Source organism: Copidosoma floridanum, unplaced genomic scaffold (genome assembly GCF_036245765.1).
Source record: "Copidosoma floridanum isolate Cflo_tuat_1 unplaced genomic scaffold, Cflo_Japanese_pri ptg000006l, whole genome shotgun sequence".
NCBI lineage: Eukaryota > Metazoa > Arthropoda > Insecta > Hymenoptera > Encyrtidae > Copidosoma > Copidosoma floridanum.
Genome location: NW_028321883.1, coordinates 23,624,571 through 23,647,921, shown reverse-complemented (window position 1 = coordinate 23,647,921; position 23,351 = coordinate 23,624,571). Strand labels below are relative to the sequence as shown.

The window sequence follows — 23,351 nt, the reverse complement described above, 5'->3', positions numbered from 1 at the left end:
AAACAATTAAAAAATATTTTTTAAATCATTACATCCGCCCTACTGGTGACTTATCAAAAAATATTCCTATGTAATTAGATTTAAAATAATATTACGGTAACAGTTAGGACATAAAATTAAAATCAAAAAAAGATTTTGGACATCGATATTTTTATCACGTACAAAGATAATTATACAGTCATACACCAAGTTTCAAAAGACATTTTTAAAACAATTTTATTGAAGTACACAAGTATAGTACATTACGCACTTGGGGCATTTAAAGTAAAAAATGCTTGTGCAACCTGGAACACACTTTCATTTATCGCCTTAGGTGAGTAATGTTCTATAATGCATTTATGTAAATATAAAAGAATACAATTGTTTGGTATTACTTGAATACCGAATAAACAATATTCAACTATATCCTTTTACGTTTATACGTTTTCGAAAAAAGTTTCGATACTTAAAAATGTGTGACTCGCAATGCAGATGAGCAATATTTTTTCCGCTCAGTGGTTTATTAGCAACGACAGAGTTAAAAAAAAAAAAAAAAAAAAAAACATAATAGGTATCGAAAATCGGAACAAATATTAATTACTTTTAATGCATGCTGAATTAGTTTTGTTACAAAAAAAAAAACTGTTTTCCTTTAAAAAAGTCCACATGTACTAATTAAAACAAACAAAACATTACGAAATAAAGTGAACTAGAAAATGTACAATACTTCACATTAACGTAGATTTTTTTTTTTAATTAGTAAATATGATTTATTTTTTACTTAATATTTATATGAGAGTACTAAAGCACTGGGAAATATGGTTTAGGATATATGTAGAAAAGTACGTTTCGGAAACATTTCAAAACCCTTCATTATCGAAATTTAATCGAAGGATGTTTCTTGGACATAAATAAATATTGTGTACATGGCTCAGTAACTTTTATTTATGATATAACGCAAAAATATGTAAAATTATTGTACATCGTTAAAACAATTTTGTGAGGCTAAAATTAATCATTTTAAAAAGTTGTAAGTTATAAAGTAAGTAGCTAGATCATTGAAAAAATTAAAAAAAAAAAAAAAACTAAAATCTCTCAAAAGATATTGACAAGATGTGTATAATTATCTTCTTAATTATAAAAATTCATTAAAACTGTATATTCTTATTTGTTTGTGATTTCTAAAATTTAGTAAATTACACTTTTTAAACAAAAATTGAGGCATATCGAATATAAATAAATAAAATTAATAACTTCAGAGACAAAAAATGGGATGCAAGCTTTTTTACAATCATTATTGATAAAAATCGGCATATTATTTTTAAAAAACATAGATATAAAACCATCAATGAATTTACCAAAGTTTTAAAAAAATTTTCACGAAAAATTTAGTGGAACTTGATTCGAAAACATCGAAAAACTTTTAAAAAATGTGATTGACTGTAGACTAAAAGCAAAAAAACAGGGATTGAATATTTCAACTATATGCTGATTGCGATTTGTAATTATATTTGGATCCATACTATTATGAGCTTATTATGTAAAAAATGTAAGGGTATTACGATATTTTATAAGTAGGTATTCCAACGTTACACAAATGTGTTTGAGACTATGTGTATAATATATACTTAATATCTTTATACCCTGAGTAAATCTTTTTTTCGCATGAATTTCATTTAATCAAACATGATTTGCACAAATCTATTTTACTGATTTTCTAAAAGAAAACCTGCACATATTTCACATTTACTTCATTTAAATGTGATTATTCTTCTTATTGTTCCAATGTCGCAAAACTGTGCGCTCGAGGGAAAAATAGTTAGTTCGTACCTGGTGGTGCACGTCTACCAGCGTAAGCACTTTGCGTGTGCTTTTATGGTTGGATGAGCACCAAGTTCAGGCTCTGTTTTTTCTAACAAGTGTGCAGCGAACTTCCAAACAAAACAAAACAAAACAAAAAAACTCCTAAGGGAGGAAAAAAATGTTGAAGGTTTCCTGTACGTGAAAAAACGAAACGATACGAAGTACAGTAGATATTTACATGTCACGTTGTTAGAAATGGAGTCCGAAAAATGAAGAAAAAGCAACAGCTAGAAACTGGAATCCTACATGAAGAACTACTCACCAGGTAATACCGCGAGTACCGCGATATCCGCACTCGAGATTCTGGCGATCGCGTAATTGTATATATTGATGTCTACATGCACGCATTTGCAGTTGACCGTATGTGTAAAGGCAATTTCACAGAGTGGCGCGAGTGAGAAAAAAAAGCTTATGTTGTTATACTGAAGTATCAACATTGATTAATATTTTAGCCATTACTTTCTATACAAAATACTTTACAACATTGCTTAAAAATAGTAAAACATAGATATGTATTTTAGACTGCTTGCGTAAATCACAATCATTAATAAATGCACGTAAGAATGTACGATTCCATGATTGAAGTTTTAAAAATATATATCCTCGCATTTCAATTTAAAAATTAATTGGTAAAGATCCTATATAAAATTTCAATAGATAAACAACATATCTACAACATGATGTAGCAGTAGTCGTCAACTGCTTTTTTTTTTTCGTAAATTTTTTCAAGGAATGACAATGATTGTCTTAATCTAAGCATCATACGTTGAGGCTGAGACATTGCCACCATGGCCAGTCCAGTTAGTATGCACGAACTTACCCTCCTCACCGAGGAGTTCGTAAGTATGAGCCCCAAAATAGTCTCGTTGTGCCTGAAGCAAATTGGCAGGTAGACGCATTGCACGGTAACCATCGTAAAAGGCAAGCGCTGTCGATAGCGCTGGAGTCGGTATGCCAAGGTTTACAGCTGTCGACACAGCCACGCGGATACTCTGCTGGCAATTCTTCATTGCCTTTGCAAAGAAGTCGTCGAGCAGTAGATTTGTTAGTTTGGGGTTTTTGTCAAAAGCCTGCTTGATATTGCCCAGGAATGCACTGAATTTCAGAATTTCATTCAAATCACCAAAAAGCTATATTTTGAATATTTAAACGCTAAAATGTATTCAAAGCATGATAATAATTAAACGCTCTTACCTTCTGATAATGCAACCACCTCTCCACATTAATGCAATGCCACCATAATTGAGATTCCATTTGTAAATTTTGGCAGCCTCTCTGAGAAGCATAAAACCCTGGGTATAGGAAATAATTTTAGAAGCATAGAGGGCCTTCTTGAGATGCTCTAAGAATTCCTTCTTATCTCCTTGGTATTTGATGTTGGGACCAGCCAACACAGAACTTGCTTCGATTCGTTCAGTCTTCAAAGCTGACAAACACCTTGCAAATACTGATTCGCCAATTAGAGTGACCGGCACTCCGTAGTCTAAGGCTGCAATTGCTGTCCATTTTCCAGTTCCTTTTTGACCAGCAGTATCTCTTATTCTATCGATTAAATGACCCTTGTCGTCTTTGTATCTAAGTATATTGCTTGTGATTTCAATTAAGAACGAATCAAGTTCCCCCTTATTCCATTCAGTAAAAACATTACTCATTTCTTCATTACTTAGTCCTAAGCCATCCCTCATAACATGATATGCTTCACAGATCAGCTGCATGTCTCCATATTCAATTCCATTGTGAACCATTTTGACAAAGTGTCCAGCTCCTGTTTCTCCCACCCAATCACAGCAAGGTTCTCCATCAGCCTTAGCACAGATAGCCTAAATCATTTCAACCAAATAGTTTAGTTTTAGAACGTACCTTTCATTAACAAACAAGATCGATATTACATCATGAATACCTGGAAAATCGGCTTAATGTGTGGCCAAGCTTTGGGGTTACCTCCAGGCATTAGGGATGGTCCATATCTAGCTCCCTCCTCACCACCACTGACTCCACTACCCACAAACAAAATACCCTTGGTATCCAAGTCTTTGGCTCTCCTTTCAGTATCTTTGTACTCTGAATTACCGCCATCAATGATAACGTCTCCAGGAGACAGCAGAGGAACCAACTTTTCAATAAAGGCATCAACAGCAGAGCCAGCTGAAATATCAAAGTTTGCCATTGTCTCCTGTTTTACATTCTCTTTCTCTCTCGTTTAATACCAAGTGAAATTCACCTTTCACTAGCAGCATAACTCTTCTGGGCTTCTTCAACTTGCTGACCATTTCTTCGAGACTGAACGCGCCAACGATTTTTGTACCCTTTGCCTCATTGGCGAGAAACGACTTGACCTTGTCCGTGGTGCGATTGTAGGCGCAAACAACGAAGCCGTGATCGTTCATGTTCAAAATGAGATTTTGACCCATCACAGCCAGGCCAATAAGAGCTATGTCCGCAACCCTGTAAAAACCATGGGAAAACAATCGAATTTGCAATTATATAATGTTCCAAACAACAAGTCATCGCAAGAAGAAGATGCTACCGGTCAAAAGAAATACATAGGTATAGGTTGACAATGTAACGAGAGCTGCAGCAATGACTCGACAGTTACTTAAGTATTACAGTGTTGTAAAAACACCCGTGGATGATTTTCGAGGCATTGACGAAACGTGAGCAAGACGTGAGCCTCGAATTCACGAGTACTAATTTAAAACTAAGTTATTAAATACTCACGGTTCCGTCATGTTGGCTTGTAGAAGTTGAATTTCAAACTGCAAATACAAGACAGTGGAGCGTGTATATAACAACAAGCAACAAGTGTCTTTGATGAGAATATACTTATGTATACTCTTGAAAGTACTGCGGTAGGTACTTAGGACGTATTTTCCGGAGTATTGGCACGCGACTGGTCTCGAAATCTCTGTCGAAATGCTCAAATTAAATTACCGCTGGATTCTCCGAATTAACCGAGTTGGAGAGCCAACAGATCACTGATCAGCTGAGGTGGCCTTTGACCAATAGCGCACCACTACGGTATTTTTCTAGCTGTCACGCTTCTCTTATTATTATTGGCGAGTCATGCTTCCATACACTACAAGCTGAATAAGACTAAGATTGGTAATTGTGAAAGCACAATTAATACCTAAACTGTATGGATTCTAAAGAAATGGCTTACATAGTTGTCTGATATCACAAGAATTTTTCACAAGTAATTTTTAACCGATTTTTCGTTGCTTTGCTTGGATACAATAATTTTTTATTTCATTAGACTAAAATCTCGAAATCATTATGCTCGCATTGTTAATTGGAGGTATTGATGAATTTTAAATTCAATAATTCTATTTTTACATACACATTCAAGATTCTTTTGCAAAAGTTTTTCAGTGTATCATGACCAAAAAGGAGCATCCAAATGTATTTCCGCTTCTTCAAACGCAAGTGCGCAAGTAAAATTTTTTAACAAGTGACTAAAAAATAAAACAGGATACTTTTCCAAGTGAAAAAAAAATAAATGTAAATTTTTCCGCTGCACGTTATTTAAAGATTATATTTTATCTCATGCTCATGGGGAAGTAACTCATAAAATTGGTCAATATTCTCCAGATAGTTACTTATATAATATATTTAATTCCATTTCAGTTTCAGGCAGAAGTCAAGAGAGAGTCAAGAGAATTTCAGTAAAACGCAACTCTTCTTACACTCCTGAAACGATTAAGTTCTGCTTTGTCTGTTAGAAGAAAATGTATACTCCTATTCAAGGCTATTGTCAATTGACAATTCAATTTAATTTATTTATTGGCGTTGTATTAAAATACATTAATACATATGCCATTATCAATTGTCATCGTGTGTGTGTATTACTGTATAGTGTATCAGCGCCACCTAGCGTTTTGGATTTTGCGGACTCACGCAAACTATTTTCTAGGGTTAACCGTCTTGGATAAAACCCTAGATTCTAGTGATTTCCGCTAAAAGTAAATCACTAGATACTATGGGCCGCTGCGTATAACTATATACATCAATTTTTAGTGTATTAGCGCCATCTAACGTTGCAGATATCGAAGCACGCAATTAGTATTAGACCCTGCAGGTCTACGGTCTACGCCATATTTATCTATATATACCTAGTGGTTTACTTCTGCCGGAAAACACTAGAATCTAGGGTTTTATCCAAGACGGTTCCCCTAGAAAATAGTTTGCGTAAGTCCGCGAAATCCAAAACGCTAGATGGCGCTGATACACTAATACACGATGCAATTAATGCAATTAATGCAATCTTGCAGTCATGCAAATTTGCAAATGCAATATGCAAATGATGCAATTGACAAATATGACAATACCCCATGAGAATCTCTGGATTATATCTCTACTTCGTGATCTCTATATACATGTTTATTAAGTAAGTACCCACTCGACCGTATGCCAGTCCTTTCGTCCTTTGATCTTAAATTATGACAAAAAAACTAGTAAGTGCATCTCTATTTTTCACTTTAAAAATAAAAATAAAACTTTTCTTACGTTTTTTGTAGTTAGTTTTATTGTAAATATTTTTTTAATAATTTTTTTTACCAATTATTTTTTACTTTTGATTAGCGCTTTTCGTTGGTTCTGTGTTCTGCATGTCCCAGGACATGGCTACATAGGTGTCCAAAAAAAATACATTTTTTATCAAACACCGACAGAATTGTAAACAATTGAAGGTATAAGAATCTCTGAAATGCATGTATTACTACATAATAAGACTTTTTTTTATTTGTTGTCTTTGAAATATCTGTCTGTGAATCATCCGTAAACATTGTCAATTTATCAACCTCAAAGTAAGTAGTAAATAGAGTTTAAAAAAAAGACAGGAAGATAAAGGGAGATAAGCACTTTTTCTCAGAACAGCGGCTCGACATCGACAAGTGCCGCGTTCAGAGAGCTATTATATAGTCATTAGTAGTACGTTCGACTAAACTACTAAAATCTAATCTCGATGAGTAAACAAATCGTAAAATTATGTAACATCTATGCTAGAAGCTAACAATCATTAGGCACAGTGTGAAGGTACCTTATCTATTTTCGTCCAGTATGTCATTACCGATTTATTTCGTTTTTATTTTTGAATTTCTCGCGCCCAAGTGCTGTTTATTGTTATCTCTCTCTCTCTCGACAACCCCCCCTTCCCATTATTTGTGTGGGTGTGGAATTTGCCATGACGTCATTATTCAAAACTGCTGCAGGCAGTCTGTTGGCTATTAAGGTATAGCTTTTCTGCCTAAAGAGCCCTACTTACATTCTACATTCATGAATTTACGAGTAAGGGTTACATTAATCAACCATTAGTCCTGCATTCACTCAGTACAATTGGTGACATTGTAATATAGGGACTGAGTAGGGACAGTGAAGAAAAGAAAAAAGAAACAAAAAAGAAAAACGCAACAATAATAAAATGTGGAACGCCTCGAGGTTGGCCTCCACCGCAATTCCGCAGTAACGGAGACAAGACAATTGAGAGAGCACTCAGAGCAGTGCTCCGCAACTCCGAGGAGAGCCCGAGAGCAGCAGACGGCGCAGCGTAAAGTAAACCGATCGAGCGGAAGCGAAAGTTGGAGCATTTGTACCTATAGGTATATATACAAGTTATTAGTACTGATGGATGTGGATTTGGAGCAAAAGTGAAGCGGGCAAACGTTCATGTAACAACAATACGATAACAAGTAACGCAAGAGGTAAGAACAATACCAATGTAAGAACTTTCACATAAAAATAAAAAGAGTAGGTAAAAGTGAGAATTGATGACCTGATTTTTTTGCTGATATTTGCGTGAAGTGTGATGGTTATTATACAGTGATATTATCTACCTGAATGATTCAATTGTAGGTCAGGAACGCGCGTCTCCATCCGCTATCAGTAACAGCTGAGACCTTCAAACTGGATGAAAAATCAGTAAAAAACTAAGATGCTCCTTGGTGTGACATAGTTGTACGATATTCCGCATGGAGATGATCATGATGGGCAAGATCTCAACCTTTAAATACTTTGACGTATGTAGTTAGCGAAACTGGCCTTGTATCGTACACGACACCTACGCTCCATTCGCACCTGCTGTTGTCTCACATTTACAGCCAATATGGGGCTATTGTTTTCCAAGTTGTGGAGCCTCTTTGGCAACGAGGGTAGGTCTTTTACTAGAGTGTATCTGCCTGCTCCCATTAATCCCTTTTTGTACTTATTGCGTAAACAAAATTTAGCTTGCATTAATTTTCGCTTCTTTTTTTTTCTTGTAGAGCACAAAATTGTCATGGTAGGGTTAGATAATGCAGGAAAGACAACTATTCTTTATCAATTTTTGATGAACGAGGTGGTGCACACTTCACCAACGATTGGATCTAACGTAGAAGAAGTTGTTTGGAAGAATATACACTTTATCATGTGGGATCTTGGTGGACAGCAGAGCTTACGAGCAGCGTGGTCCACCTATTATACTAACACAGAGTTTATTATTGTTGTGATTGACAGTATGGATAGAGAAAGGCTAAGCGTTATTAGGGAAGAGTTATATTCAATGTTGGAACGTGATGAACTTAGTAAGGCTGCTGTTTTGGTCTATGCAAACAAACAAGATTTAAAGGGGAGTATGACTGCTACTGAAATATCAAGGCAACTAGATCTTACATCAATAAAAAAGCATCCTTGGCACATACAGAGCTGTTGTGCACTCACGGGAGAAGGGTAATCATCATTTTATATTACTTATTCATCAACTTATTCTTTAACTCACGTTCTTTTTATAAATGTTAATTTAAATTCACAGCCTATACCAAGGTTTAGAATGGATTGTTGGTCGATTGAAGAAAACATGACGTATGATGTAACAAAAAATACTCGTTGGACGCTATTTTTGAACTGCAAAACAAATAACTGTTTGGCTCATGGAGACCCACGCTTCAGCAAACAATAGAACTCTATCGCCGACATCGATTCTAAATAGTTTATATAGTGGGACTTTCCAAGAACCGTTCGTTTTGTTTGTTCAGAAAAAAGTTTCTATGCATTTAGAACAATTGAACGCTGGCTCGTGATCAGTCTTCTGCGATTCTACCAAGGAAGCATATTCATGTATATAGTTTTTATACTTGCACGTTGCAAGCAACAATTAGCTACGAAAATTCTGACTGTAACTTGTCGATGTTTACGGTAAACCGAGGATCTCTAACGTCCTCATTTGTGCATTAAACCAATTTACTGACTGGAAACACGCAATGAATCTTGTAAGACTTCTTGATGAAGTTGACAACGAACTAGAATGAAAAAAAGAATACAAAATCAAATGCGAAAAATAGACTACTGTGATTCCCAGGAATTTTTTTCTAATTTTTCGGTTCTTAGTTACATTAAAATTTTTTCGATTATTAAATAAAACAATTTACAATTAAAAAGTTTGCAAATCATTTTTAACTACTAATTCATGAAATTCCAGCTTGCATGCCAATAGTTTGGAACGACTGTACTGTCATATATTTTTTTAAAGTGTAGCCATGCCTGCTTGTTTTATCTGTATAAAAATACTCCAAGCGAATAATTTCAAACATGTTTTTCATTAATGTAAAAAAATATACGGGTGAAATGGCTAATTAACAAGTTAAAAACTCTAGCATATATTAGGTAATGTGTATGAAATTAAAAACTAATGGGCAATTATTTTCTCATATTGAGAAATACTGTATGTATAGACAAGATTTTTTTGGTATTTTAATTTTTATTACGGCCCTTGATTTATTAATCTTGAATTATGCGTAAATTAGAAATTTTATATTGTAATTAATAACGTGGGATGAAATAATTCTGAAATAAAAAATAAAATGTCATGTTAATTTAATTGTCTTTTGTATTTTAATGATTTTAATTTAACTGTATGTATAATAAGAAAAAGACGTATATTTTTTGATTGAAACAGTTTCCTATTTTATTCGACTTTTTCTTTATTATAAATAAAGCATAGCACACTCTCATTCATACTTATTATCAATCGGTCTACCACCGTTAATTTAAATTTTTTTTTAAAACGACAAGTGGGTTCGATGTAGATACAATTGTAATACATTTAAAAAGGTAGTCAAAGAATAAAACTTTTTGGAAAAAAATTTAACATTACAAATTTATGTTATTAATAATTAAATATATTTATTCATCGGCAAACGTATAGATTGGCAGTCGCGTATTGCTAAGTTCGTAACACAGTTGAATTTGATAGGATAAGCACTACAACCTAACGTTGCCCTTTATTGCTTCTGCATTCATGATACCTTGTCGCTTTTCATAAAATGAAAATTTAATTTAATTGTAATTTAATTGTTTAACTGTCGGTGGTCTCTTTAAACCTATACAACTAATAATATAATTTTAATCGTGTGACGCGATTACATAGGGGTCGCTCGACTAATACTAGTCACACTAGGCATGTAACTTTTTCTTCAGTTACTTTTTTTTTCTTTATCGTGCTCATCGTCGATACAATTTAACACGACGATGGTTTGAAACAGTGACTTTGTAATATTTAATTTTCTTTTTCTTCTTCTACATTTCAGCTCTCTATTTCATTATCATCAATTTTACTAACACACTTTCATGCTCTTTTTTCATCTCTAAATTACGTACAATACATGATATAACGTTATAGTCAATTTTTTAGAGAGAAAAAAAGAAGTTCAACATGGCCGACTTATAACAAAATACTCGGTTCAATATTTTTTATTTTATTTAATCGTTAATCGTTGATTCTTAGCACGCTAATGCTTCTGCTTTGTGTCACGTTTAACTATTTTGTCAAAGTAGTGAGTAATAAATTATCTTCAAAACTTTGACTACATTTTTTTTTTAACATAACGTCGAAAACAGTGGCATTCCGTCATTAATGCCGCACAACTTACGAATGAGCGAGTATTGGCGCACGGCGCACTTGTTTTTAATCAGCGATCCTTATTTTATTCTTCAATCTTTCAACATATATCTTCCAGCTCATTTCATCAAATATTACTAGATTTATTTGCATCGAGCGCCGGCAGTAGTGGCTGAGTGCATTGGACGCAAGTGAAAACACTTTCCGAAACACCGCTCTCTGCGTAAGCACGTGTTAACGTCAGATGAATGCCTCTTTGAGTGTATCTATATTTATGTTAATGATTGACGATGACAGTCGTGGGTTGTGGGAATAGGTGACGGTTCGAACTAAAACGGGTCGTCGGGTTATTGTTTGCATTTCTCGGCTGACGATAAAATCTTGCTTCTCCCGCTCTGTACCATAAAGAACGAAAGAATATAACGCGCAGCTGCTCGCTACATTAGGTGTACGCATGTGGGTGTGGGTGTGTGTTTGGTGCTGGATTGGCTTAAGCCTTAACAGCTTTCATGAGGAGATCGGTACTCAAGGACTTGGGCCTCTCGATGGGGAGACCGAGGGCACGTGCCCAGACGAGATTGGCAAGGACACCGAGTGCGCGGGAGACACCGAACAAGACGGTGTAATAGTTCATCTCCTTCATGCCGTAGTACTGTAGAAGAACACCGGAGTGAGCATCTACGTTGGGCCATGGGTTCTTGACTTTGCCGGTTTCCAGGAGAATTGGCGGCACCACCTTGTAGACTTGCGACACGAGCTGTGGAGAAAGAAAAAAGTATCGCTGGTTCAAGTAATCGTATACAAAGACAAGGTAAATATTACAATGAATAAAGAAATAAACGAGTGGAACTGACCTTGAAGAGGCTGTCGTCGGGCAAATGCTTGAGAGCAAACTCCCGTTGGCAGGTGTACCTCGGGTCGGTCTTTCTGAGGACAGCGTGTCCGTAGCCCGGCACGACCTGGCCGCTCTTGAGCGTGTTCCAGATGAAATCCTTGAGCTTCTCGTCGCTGGGATTGTCGCCAACCTGCTGGCGAAGCTTCTGCAACCAGACGAGGACCTCCTGGTTGGCGAGACCGTGCAAGGGTCCAGCAAGGCCGTTCATGCCCGCGGCGAAGGACAGGTAAGGATCGGACAGGGCCGAGCCGACGAGGTGGGTCGTGTGGGCGGAGACGTTGCCACCCTCGTGGTCAGAGTGAATGGTGAGGTACAGGCGCATCAGCTCGATGAACTCGGGATTATCGTAGCCGAGCATCGTCGAGAAGTTGTGCGACCAGTCCTTGCCCGCGTCCACGGAGCCGATACCCTTGCCACCCTTGTAGATGTTTCTGTATATTCGTATAATAATTACGCACACACATGTATTATTATTATTATTCAGTTGGTTAATTATGCAGTCGTACGATGTGCCACGTCCAGCACAACGTAACGTAAATATTATAGATAACTTGTGACAAAAGAAACAAACCTGTAAATGGTGGCAGCGACGACGGGCAGCTTGGCGATGAGGTTCATCGAGTCCTCGTAAACGGTCTCCCAGTACTTGGACTTGTGTACACCGTTCGTGTAAGCCTTGACGAATTCGCTCTCGCTGTTCAGGATGGTGATGGCCGCGGAGAACTGGGACATCGGATGCAGGGACTTGGGAAAATCGTTGAGGGCCTTGGTCACGTGGGAGGGCAGGGAGCTGCGAGCGGCCCATTCCTGCGAGATAGCCTTGACCTGGGCCTCGTTTGGCACTTCGCCAGTTATCAGGAGCCAGAAGAGACCCTCGGGCAGGGGCTCGGCACCACCCTTAGCCTTTGGCAGGAGCTTTTGGCACTCGGGGATCGACTTGCCCCGGAAACGGATACCCTCCTCGGGATCCAGCACCGACGGCTCCCACACTAGGCCCTTGATGCCTCGCATGCCACCGTACATCTGCAAATCAACAAGTCATTTTAGATTACGATTTAAACCGTTTTGTTGAACAATAACCATGTACATGTGAATATCGGCATGATATAACATACGTATATAATAAAACCGGGTATGCATTTGTTCATTGATGTAATTACGTAAAAGCCATTTCCGATGTATAAGCTACATGACGGACGACGACGATGATGATGATGATGATAATAATGTTAAATTCACAAATAAACAAAAATAATAACAATAAGGAAAAAAAGTGGATTACAAGCGTGTGACGAGCGAGTGGCATTAATTGATTGGCCGACAGACGCACGACGGTGACACGGGGGTATCAGGCGCGGCCTTTTGAAGGTCATTGGTTGTGTTCGCGCGCGGCGAAAGAGAAAGAGAGAACGTAGATTATGAGATCGCGGAGATTCGCGAGTCGGACGAGAGATTGTACTATACAGACGTACAGCCAACGAACATAATATATTATATGGTGTACGGATGAATGACTAGATCATCACGCGATGAGAAAAAGCTTGTACGTATTATATACACCTGTGTCGCGCGTGAGGTAGTAGAGAAAAACTACGGAGTCACGCAAACCGTAATTGTATACTTATTACGCTAGAACCTTACTATCATTATTATTATGATTGTTATTTCGCAAGCTGACGTATTAAACGCGTCGTGTATATTTAAACGGAAAAAAAAAAAAAAAAAGTTTTTATATATTAATATCATGTATACTGACCATGTCAACGGTGACTTCGCCAACTTTGGTGGATCCATGCTGTTTGCGGAAGGCCTTGATGCGCTCCTGCTCCTTTGGGATTTTGTCGACTAGGACTTTTTTGAGATCTGTCGAGCTGTCGGACAACGCGCGTATTCCAACGCTACTGCTCAGTTTCTGTAACGCAAACCAAATTTTTTGTTTCATACTTCGAACCGTCATGTTTGACAATTGTTAAACTATACGACAATTTATAATCGATCGATACAATTTAGGTATACCTATAGGAACTGGCAAAGTAAACAACCCTATATGTATGACATTCAAAAAAAAAAAAAAAAAAAAAAAACAAAGCTGTGCGCAGCACATTTGTATCAACGTCATTGTAAACCGTGAAGGATGTAAATCTTCTTGATCAAACGAAACCTGCACCTACATCAAATACAATTGAATTTTGACGCGATTTCACGGCGCATAGCATCCCAATCTGTGTTTTGTCAATTTGCTTATCTGATGGGTGAGGTGGGGAAGAGACAGACAAGAGGCAGATAAGGAGCCTCTCGTAAAATACATACTCGTAATAAAACAATTGTCAAACGGTGTTTTGTTTGGTGGTAAAATACGGATGAAAAAAAAAAAAAAAAAAAAAACCATTCAGCTTTTGCTTTTGAGCAAAAATTGTTACGCTATCTGTAATTACAGGGGCTCGGGAAGCAAAAAGGCGCCCATCATCCGTATTTCAAACTTGCGGGAAACAGCAACAACAACAACATTTAAATGAAGTGCCAAGGCTTTCGTGACGATAAGGTGAGCTCGTACCTATATATACCGATAAAAAGCATAGATGTACGAATCATCGTTCTTTTCTTACGCGAACTCTTTGATATTTTCGTGCTCTGTAAAAAAACGAAGAAAAAAAAGAGAGAAAGCCGGGTAAAGAGCGTGTATTATTTATAATTGAGGTATCCAGCAGCAAAGGTCGCTATTGTGACAGTCGCGTGGTGCCACCTCAAAAACGTATCCCCCTTATCAACACCGCCAACTCTCTCTCTCCCTCCGCAGCACTGTAATGTATAAATACATAATATTATCATTAAGTATACGGAGAGAGATGAGTCTTGAGTGTTAGGTGTATTGTGGGACTTTTGTGTCATTTATCTTTCGTCTGTTTGCACTTAATAATAACGGAGCAGCCGACGACGACGACCAGCGTATATATATATATATATATATATATATACATGTATTACGCTGTTGCGTAACGTTGCACCGAGAGGCAATTATTTTGTGTCACTCTCGTGCGACGCAGCCACGAATTTCGTACTAATTGTTTGTACGCGACGAGAGTGCCGAAATGCAGACATATACACATTTGCAAGGGTTTAAAAAAAAGATCCGCTTATCGCAAAAGACGAATTTTTTTTTGTTTATTGCCGCGTTTCCGCAAACGCACCGACTACACGGTTTATCGCATCGGCCCCTCTTCCTTATCTTTCAGACGTTGGTCACAGTGATGGTGTACACAGATATTACTAATATACTCGATAACGCGAACAATTACCGAGTACCGCGGAATCTTACAAAATATTTATATTGGCGACAAAAACGTATAATATATAATACCTGGGTATATTTATTACATACATATATTATATAAAACCATCAAAGTACACGTTCCGATTCCACGTACAAACAAATATATAATATGTATATAGGCATTCGGGTCGCGCTTCAAGATTACTTCATAGTACGTGTAATGTAAGTATACGTACGCGTGTACCCACACAAATACACATAGATAATAATTATACACTCCGTGATCTTGTACATGCGTATACTGCACGTTCTCAATAATTCATACGATTTATTAATTCTGTTATCTATTTAATTATGAAAATCGTTGGCATAAATTAACATCGGCATTAATCATTGCTCGAAAGTCATTCCAAAGATGCATCAAGTAGCGTATCAACTTTTACCTCGATTCATAAAAAAAAATAAAAAAAATAATAATAAAAAATACACGCGGATTTCCGAGATCGTACGACACGACGTGATGTCAATCTATATATGTGTGTAGCATCGCATGCGATGAACTCGATTGCATCACGAAAAGTGTTGTATGGATACCGAGTTAATGGTATTCGTGCGATGTTATGATTAACGTATAGGTTCGACTCATCGGGGAAAAAAAAAGACACACGTACTGGATATCGTGACGGTGATTTCGCGGGAAATTTTTCGTCACGAGTCCATCTTTCTAAAAGTATCGTATACTTCAACCAATACGCATAAAAAATTCTCCGATAAGCCGATAAAACGGCCAACGCTTTAAAAGTGCGTGTAGGTGTGTAATACACGCGCGAGGGGGAAAATCCACGTTGAGTAAGCGATACAGCCTAATGAGCGGTGACGAAGAAATTGTGACGCGGATGCCTGACGGACAGGTTTTCCCTCCTCCGAGAAATTAAAAAAAAAAAAAAAAAAAAAACCACAATAAGAAGACATATAATATACGGAAAGAGAAGCTGTGATGAGAGTATACGATTCAACGCACGAGCTAGGCGCCGGCACCCTATACACGTATAGGCGGCTTTTTCCCATCGCACGCACAATCGTGGCATGCCCCCCTTCTTTTGCTCCTGTAGTATATAATAATATACGTATTATTTTTGACGTCATGTGCAATCGATGCAAGGGCATAAGTTAGTATACTTGACGCGATGACGCTTACATTATTTGATATAATTGTGACTCGACCAAGCGGAGATGCAGGGTCGACTACTTAAAGAGAAACGCCTCTTATTGCCCCCGCAATTGGAAATTTCCATTAAACGCTGAGGCTCGAAATTTGTTGAGATTTATGGGCATCGGACCGGAAGCTCTCGGTAAATAATCCTCCCCCGACACTTTCACGACCTGGACAATGGTCATCCGAGTTGTCGGGCGAAATTGAAAGCTTCTGTTCGCACGCGATGGGGTTTGGTTCCGTCTGGTATGGTACGGTTGTGCGAGTCCGGCTTTTACTGGCTCTTGAAAAGATGCAATTTTTTTTTGTGCACAAATCCGCGTCAAAGAGTTGCTTCAAGGTGCTTTGTGAATAAAATTTATTTATTTATATTGTTTAATCGACTCGGGTTGAAAGTCGAAAAATATTACCAACGAAGAGGAAAAAAAAAAAAAAAAAAAACTCAACGTAAAACGAAAATTCATCCTATTGTCGGGGGGGTGTTGCGTAATAACCAAAAGGTAGCGCACAAAAGTCAAGGTAGCCGATGAAAATGCGCGCACACGTTAGGTACTTGCCGAGGGGAACTATCAATTGTGAGAGGAAAAAAAAAAAAAAAAAAAAAAAAAAACAACGAAGCAACATAATAAGGTGGTGCAAAAGTCGAAGCGCCCTAGCTATTGAATTAATCTCGTTACGTATTAACTCACACTTTTAATGGATGGTCAACATATATACATATACATCGACATTGATCTTGCACGCGCGGTCAATTTCGCTTGTCGAGGAAGCATCACGTATAGAGAGAGAGGGAGGTCCGCTCGCGAGAGCGACAAGAGCAAAACGGAGGCAGACGCGCAACACATGACCAACACAAAGAGGAGAAGAGAGAGAAAGAGAGATACGGTATCACGCACGCGAATCCTGATTTAATCAGTACCTACACGACGTGCACATTCGCTTTGGTGGGCTTGTGGTAGGACTACTGTGATTAATTTGTCAACGTCACTATGTTTATTATGTATGTGTTTTTTTTTTTTTTTTTTTTAATTGAACACGTTAATCGATATTCAAAATGATCTCAAACACTCGTAATTGATACTACAGGTAGAACATTTTTTAGCCTCTTGTTTTCCTGTAGAACACTTTTTTTTTTGTTTTTTTAAAACACGAAAAAATTATTCGATCGTACATTTTTCACAGCACAGAGGCTCCGTTTGAGCCGACCGTACAAAATTTGATTTATTTATCATACTACGACAATAATTTCGGATACTGCCTTATTATGCTCTCGACATCTAAATTTAGAAAAATGTGGCCGCAAAGTGCAAGGGTAGGATAATCATCGGGAGCGAGATGGTACAGCGTCGAGTACATATTTATATACATTCAAAAAGATTTCGAATAAAAGCGATCACGCGAGCCAAGACCTGTGAGCACGTATCTACATAATCGTTTACATGTATAGACACAGGCAAGAGAGAGCATGTATCAGTTAAGTGTATGTACAAGAACATACACGCGGATCGTTTAGCGATCGGTTAATCGCACTCGGCATACTTGACCGCACGCGTCAGATTCAATTTAGTATTTCTTTTTTTTTTTTTTTTTTTTTTTTTTTTTTTTTTTTTCACACGCAGAAAAACGCATATACATCGTTCAACGTAATCGGATTATCGAAACGAGTAAGCTGTCGACACTTGGAGGTGTGACTTAAAAAACACGAGTACGCGATGAACCGTATACGGAATGCAAATTCGATACATCTATCCATAACGTATACGTCTATACACCACCTGTGCTGTATGAATCGGCTCTTTAACGAGGCACGGATCGAGAAACTTATAAATAATAAGAAAATCTCTCGGCTATAATTGTGCAGTAGGTGGCTACATCTTATATATGCGTGTGTATTTATGTATTGTAATTATGTATAAGTACTGTTCCATGCGACGAGAGGCGGGAACAGTAAACGCGCTATGTGCGCCGTGATCTGGTCCCGTTAGATAATCCAAGGTTACTCTTCGACGACGGCAGCTGCAGCGATGCCTCTCGTTTTCACGTCGCTTTCGTCCGGTTTTTGTTTTTTCAACACCAACATAAGTACACCTTTGAATTACAAAAGCATTCGTGCACCTTTACTTTCCCTTTCTGTCCGTTTTTACAATAATTTTTCGTCTCACGTGGCAACGCAAATCAACTTGGTTCGCGATGACCAAACTAATACGCTATTTTATTGTTTCATCAAACAACAAGTAAGTGTATACAGACGTGTACGCGCGCGGTCAGTCTAAAAATGTTTTGGAAGCTATTATTGTTCAAAGACATATGTTACGTATTATTTACGTGCGTCGCTTCGTTTCTTTTTATCCTTTTTTTTTTCATGTTATTTTTATATAATATATACCTACATCAATTGGGTATATACACACTTACACAGTAAGTCTCGACGATCGAAATGTTGTTTTCTTACTTTTTTTTATAGAAACACGCACGTGTTTAAGTATTTCATATATTTTTTCTACATCGCAACGCACACAATATGTTGAGGTGAAATCGAATACTTCGACGATTATTTTTTTATATATATTGAGCTTTAACGTTTACGATGTATAGCTTGGAAGGAGTCATTATTATCGTAGTTAATTGTTACCAAAGCCTTGAAAAGTATACCTTTACTAACGTATTCTTTAATGTATACGCGACAAATTTAATTTAGGTGACGGTAAAAAAAAGTGACCGAAGCTCGTCTCAGTGAGGGAGAGGAGGGGGGGGGTTGAAGAAATTGGATCAACGCGCGCAGGGTGGAATGGCCGTCGATGTGGATCACTAGCTCATCCCCCTATGCGGCGTATACATAGATATACAATTATGTATTGGAACCATAATATGCACCTGTACCACCGAAGATCTCTCTCGCGGTCGGCCGACCTCGAAATGCCCGCTAAATTTAGTGCAGTGCGTGGTACCTTGCAAAATCGCGCGTCAATCTCGTCTACCTCAAATTATGCGTTTGAACGTACGTAAGCACATCGTCTATATAATATACAGGTGTAAAGAACCACTGACGATTTTTTTTCTTCTTCTTATTGTAAAAAAAAAAGAAAAAAAAAAAAAAAAATTTAACCTATATTGTGAATAGCACAAAGTTTATTTATACCAATCTAAATGAATATACCTTAACTCTGTTGAGGGAAAAGGAAATTTAAAAGTTGTTTTGTCAGTCATTGAAAGTTCATTGGTCCCAAATTTCATTTTCCCAGGTTTTTCGTTTTTTAATGTAAACCAAGAGTTTACCATTATTAGTAAGGGAGACCGGGGTAGTCTGGCCACCCTAACTTTATCACGTTGTTATGAACGACTACTTGATTGTAGAATAATTTAAAAAACGCAAATAAAAGGGGCCGGATGTGTAGAAATAGTATCCAATTTCTTGAGTTATTTATTTATAATAGATGTAGTTTAAATATGAAAAAGTGAATGCGTCTCAAACTGGCCATTTTACCCAGGGCCGGGGTAGAGGCGGCCATACCCCGGGGTACAGTGGCCATCGATTTAAAAGGTTGTTATTTTAAATGTTGCTACTAAACTTACGTCTAAAAATTGAAAATTTATGTAAATTAATAATTACTCACATAACAGATTGATAAATAAATATGTATATCGACATAAATATTTTTCTGTCAGTATACACATAGAATAAAGAGAAATATATATTTTTCGGTATATCGTAACTGCAATTGGAATTCATTCCAACCTTTATCCACAGTTTTTCTCTTATACTTACGCACCATGACTTATTTTTATTGCACCTTTAATACCGAATTGACTTAAAATATGACTAATTACTTAAGTACTACATAACTTTCACCTGACACTGTTTGTTTTGTTTTGGCTATAAGTACGATTAAAAAGTTTAGGTTAGGATCCGCAGATTAGCAGACTGACTCAGTATTGACGTAAACAACAAACTCGATGGCCACTGTACCCCGGAGAGATGGCCACCACACCCCAAAATAGGACTATTTTAAATTGCTTATAATTATATTTCTAAATAATATTTGGTAAAATAAAAAAAAGCAGATTGTAGATTGAGGTTCAAACTTTCAATTTGTATCAATTTTGAATCGATTTGATGTATTTTCCGCTTCAGGCAAGTTTAATAATGTAGCTGTTCCTCCAAATTTTTTAACTATCAAATTTAATTATTTAAAAATTTAACAAAAAGTAATTCTATGGTTTTATTTTATTGACGGCATGTAAGTAGAGATATATTTCAATAAAAAAAAAAATATATTACATTTTTATCTCAATTAAATGGTTGAATATATCCAGTGGCCTGTTTACCCAGGTGGCCACGATTACCCCGGTCTCCCTTATACGTGTAATCATCGTGCAATGTAAAAAAATAAATCTATATTTAATGTGGTTAAAATTTTTTTTCTTTCTTTTTCGTCGTCTATTAAAAGTGTACGTGCAACTGCAGTATACCGTCAAAATACTTCAAACGGCCGTGACTTTGATTACGTCACGCTCGACTTCTGTAGAAAGCAATGCTTTTTACGGATGACACGTTCGTTGATTCGTTTTGACCAAGGCGATGGATGTTTCGAGCTACCGAGGTCACGTCATGTTGCATATTGTGTCTCTCTACGTTCACACGCCAGTATGCATATCACAGTTTTTGGCAACCATTTATCACACACCGGCTAAGTTTGACTATTTGCACGGCTACTTTATTTCCAGCCATGAAAACCAAAGGTGCTTGTGGATATTTTAATTTTCATATCGATAATCAGTGGTACTCCCGACACATGGCGCACGGTACGTTCAAGAAACTATGATTTTAACGATACACGTTTCTAAAACCACATTTCAGCAATACTTCCTTCAAGACGTATCATAGAAAGTATTACTGTGTTTCTTGGTGTTTAAAGAATTTGGAAAAGCTTAGTTACCATTATCATGATTCAGTGATAAATTTTAGATTACGGAAGAGTACGTGCCATTGAAATATACTGATTTTTTCCTACACATCAAACGCTGTGAAAAATATTCGAAAAGCTATGTAGCCTGCATGTTGCCAGAAAAATATAAGCTGCAGCAACGAAAAAGTAAGAAGAATCCAGCGCTATACACGTGACAAGTGATAAGTATATACACCAGCGGAAAATGCTATACTTTTCGAAAACATCAGAATCACCTCTCGTGAATTATTAACATTGGCAGTTGGCTAAGTCTTCTCTATTTCGCCCGCGGTTACGCAACCGAACGAGCCTCGCAAATCCAACTGACGTCAGTATCGACCGTCTCGACGCTTTTTCTCCTCCCCTTAAGTAGCGAAAAAATTTTCACTCTCTCGTACAAGTTTGAGGTTTTACAAATGAATAAGTACATTCCCTAATCTATTTCAATAGGCTCTGATGACAGGCAAAAACGAAGATAAGTGTGGGCGAGAATACTTATTCGGAGGTAAAGTGTTAGGTAAAAGTGTCAGTAGTGCAAAAAGCGCGCGCAGATATAGGAAACACCCCTCCAATAACACCCCATTCGAACGATTGGTTTTATCATCACGGAGCTCGACTTCTCGTCGGCAAGGTAGAGAATCGTGGTACGCGGTGGTAGTTCCGATCAGTCTCTTCCCCCCCCTTTAAGGATAAAACCCGCGGTTTTTTCCCCCCTTGGATTGACTCATCGTGAAATTGCGACTCTACGGAAGCTCGGCAGCTCCCACGTTACGCGGCGACTAGAAGCATTTACACTTGCGTATTATGTAACGCGGCTGTCGTGTGCGCGTGTAATGCGCGGGACACCGCGATAACGATCGACTAGCCGCTATGACAGATTAGATATAAATAAAAAAAAAAAAAAAAAAAGAAAAAAACTAATCTAATTGATTACGCGCGGTTTGAAAGTTGTGCAAAACTGACGGTGACTCCCTCTTAGCATTCACCATGACCTACAGAAGTGGATAGTAAATCAGTTTCTGTGAAAATATATATATATAGGTACAACAAGTAGGTAGCACGGAGCTAGGAAAGACGATCGAGCTTTCCTCGCAAGGGGAAATGACACACCACGCGGATGTGCCTTAGGCATTGCACAAGTTTCACTTTTTTTATTTATATTTCTACACCTCTCACTCGCTAAGACACGGCTGTTGCTGCTGTTGTTGTCGATCGTGCTTCAACTCCCTTTTGTTCACCTACTTTTCGTGTGAGGAGCTTCGGGGCGAAATAAATAGGCCGAGGCCCGATGCGAAGAGAGAGAGAGAGAGAGAGAGAGCGCGAGAGAGAAATGAGGCCGAGTGCTGCGGCGATGTTCTTTCGTAGGCGGTCGATAACGGAGCCCAGCTTTTCCAGAAATCCCTGAACATCGGCTACGAAGTGAAAACCTGCACCCAACCACACGGTATCAAGTACATGGGTAGGTACATTCAAATCAAGACAACTCAACTGATGGATTTATCTCCGTTCCGCCCACCCCCGCTAATGCTTGGTTCAAAGAGGAGGGGGGAGGAGGGGCGTAAGCAACCCCTTTTGCTCCGAGAACCGGAGTAGAGTATTCAATGAGAGGGAAAAGTAAGTATTGACACGAATTCGATGTGTAACGGGGATCGTAGGTAATAGGTGAGTTTGAGTTGGTAAGAAAGCGTGTAACGGAGAGGAAAAAAACAGACGACTGCTATGTAGCCACAAGGCCGACGACGCCACGAAGCCGAAAACGGAGCGCGTGCTCTCGCAGGCCCTGTATTGCGAGGTGGGTGTACAAAATAACTTGATAATCGTAATAGCAGTGCCAACCGGAAGAGGAACAGCACGAATATAGGCAAATTGGAAGAAACGTGGGGATGAGAACAAAAAAACAAAAAAACAAAAAAACAAAAAAATTCAAGTACTAATTCACAATGTAAGCATTTGAGAACACCCACCTGGAGATCGAAGCAGCGTCGGCTGCTAATGCGGAACAGTGCCATGCTTGTTATTGGGGGTCACTTAGCGGTGCGGCTGTCCCGTAACGACTACACAACGACGTCGACGAGTCTTTTCTCCTCGCGGTTGGCTCCCTACGACTGCACGCAGCTGGCAATGCTCGTACCTGGCGGGCTGGCGCGCGCGCCACTCGCGGATATATATGCTATATACGTATTATAAAAGGTATTGTACATACGTACACATATGGAAGCACGGTATACGTATGTGTGCGTGTGTTGTAAGAGCAAGAATTTATAAAGCTTCGCTTTTATAATGAGAGAGAGAGAGAGAGAGAGAGAGAGAGAGCAAGT

The 23,351-nt window shown here is 38.0% G+C and overlaps 3 protein-coding genes across 3 annotated transcripts; 1 reads left to right on the top strand and 2 right to left on the bottom strand.

Moving 5' to 3' along the window:
- Positions 1 to 1,249: 1,249 nt before the first annotated feature.
- On the bottom strand, positions 1,250 to 4,891 carry Pgd (phosphogluconate dehydrogenase). Its single transcript, XM_014354277.2, has 5 exons — positions 4,561 to 4,891; positions 4,064 to 4,287; positions 3,743 to 3,987; positions 3,037 to 3,662; positions 1,250 to 2,937 (listed from the first exon to the last, which is right to left on the bottom strand). Exons 1-5 carry the CDS (start codon positions 4,569 to 4,571, stop codon positions 2,595 to 2,597), a joined length of 1,449 nt encoding a protein of 482 aa, XP_014209763.2. The 5' UTR covers positions 4,572 to 4,891; the 3' UTR covers positions 1,250 to 2,594.
- Positions 4,892 to 6,972: 2,081 nt separating this feature from the next.
- Arl5 (ADP-ribosylation factor-like 5) lies at positions 6,973 to 9,675 on the top strand. The gene is made up of 4 exons (XM_014354290.2): positions 6,973 to 7,538; positions 7,690 to 7,985; positions 8,097 to 8,541; positions 8,624 to 9,675. The coding sequence occupies exons 2-4, from the start codon at positions 7,940 to 7,942 to the stop codon at positions 8,670 to 8,672; spliced, it is 540 nt and encodes a 179-aa protein (XP_014209776.1). The 5' UTR covers positions 6,973 to 7,538; positions 7,690 to 7,939; the 3' UTR covers positions 8,673 to 9,675.
- A 74-nt stretch (positions 9,676 to 9,749) lies between these two features.
- Positions 9,750 to 23,149, bottom strand: kdn (citrate synthase). The gene is made up of 5 exons (XM_014354289.3): positions 22,998 to 23,149; positions 13,360 to 13,515; positions 12,175 to 12,626; positions 11,563 to 12,034; positions 9,750 to 11,465 (listed from the first exon to the last, which is right to left on the bottom strand). Exons 1-5 carry the CDS (start codon positions 23,040 to 23,042, stop codon positions 11,199 to 11,201), a joined length of 1,392 nt encoding a protein of 463 aa, XP_014209775.2. The 5' UTR covers positions 23,043 to 23,149; the 3' UTR covers positions 9,750 to 11,198.
- Positions 23,150 to 23,351: the final 202 nt, after the last annotated feature.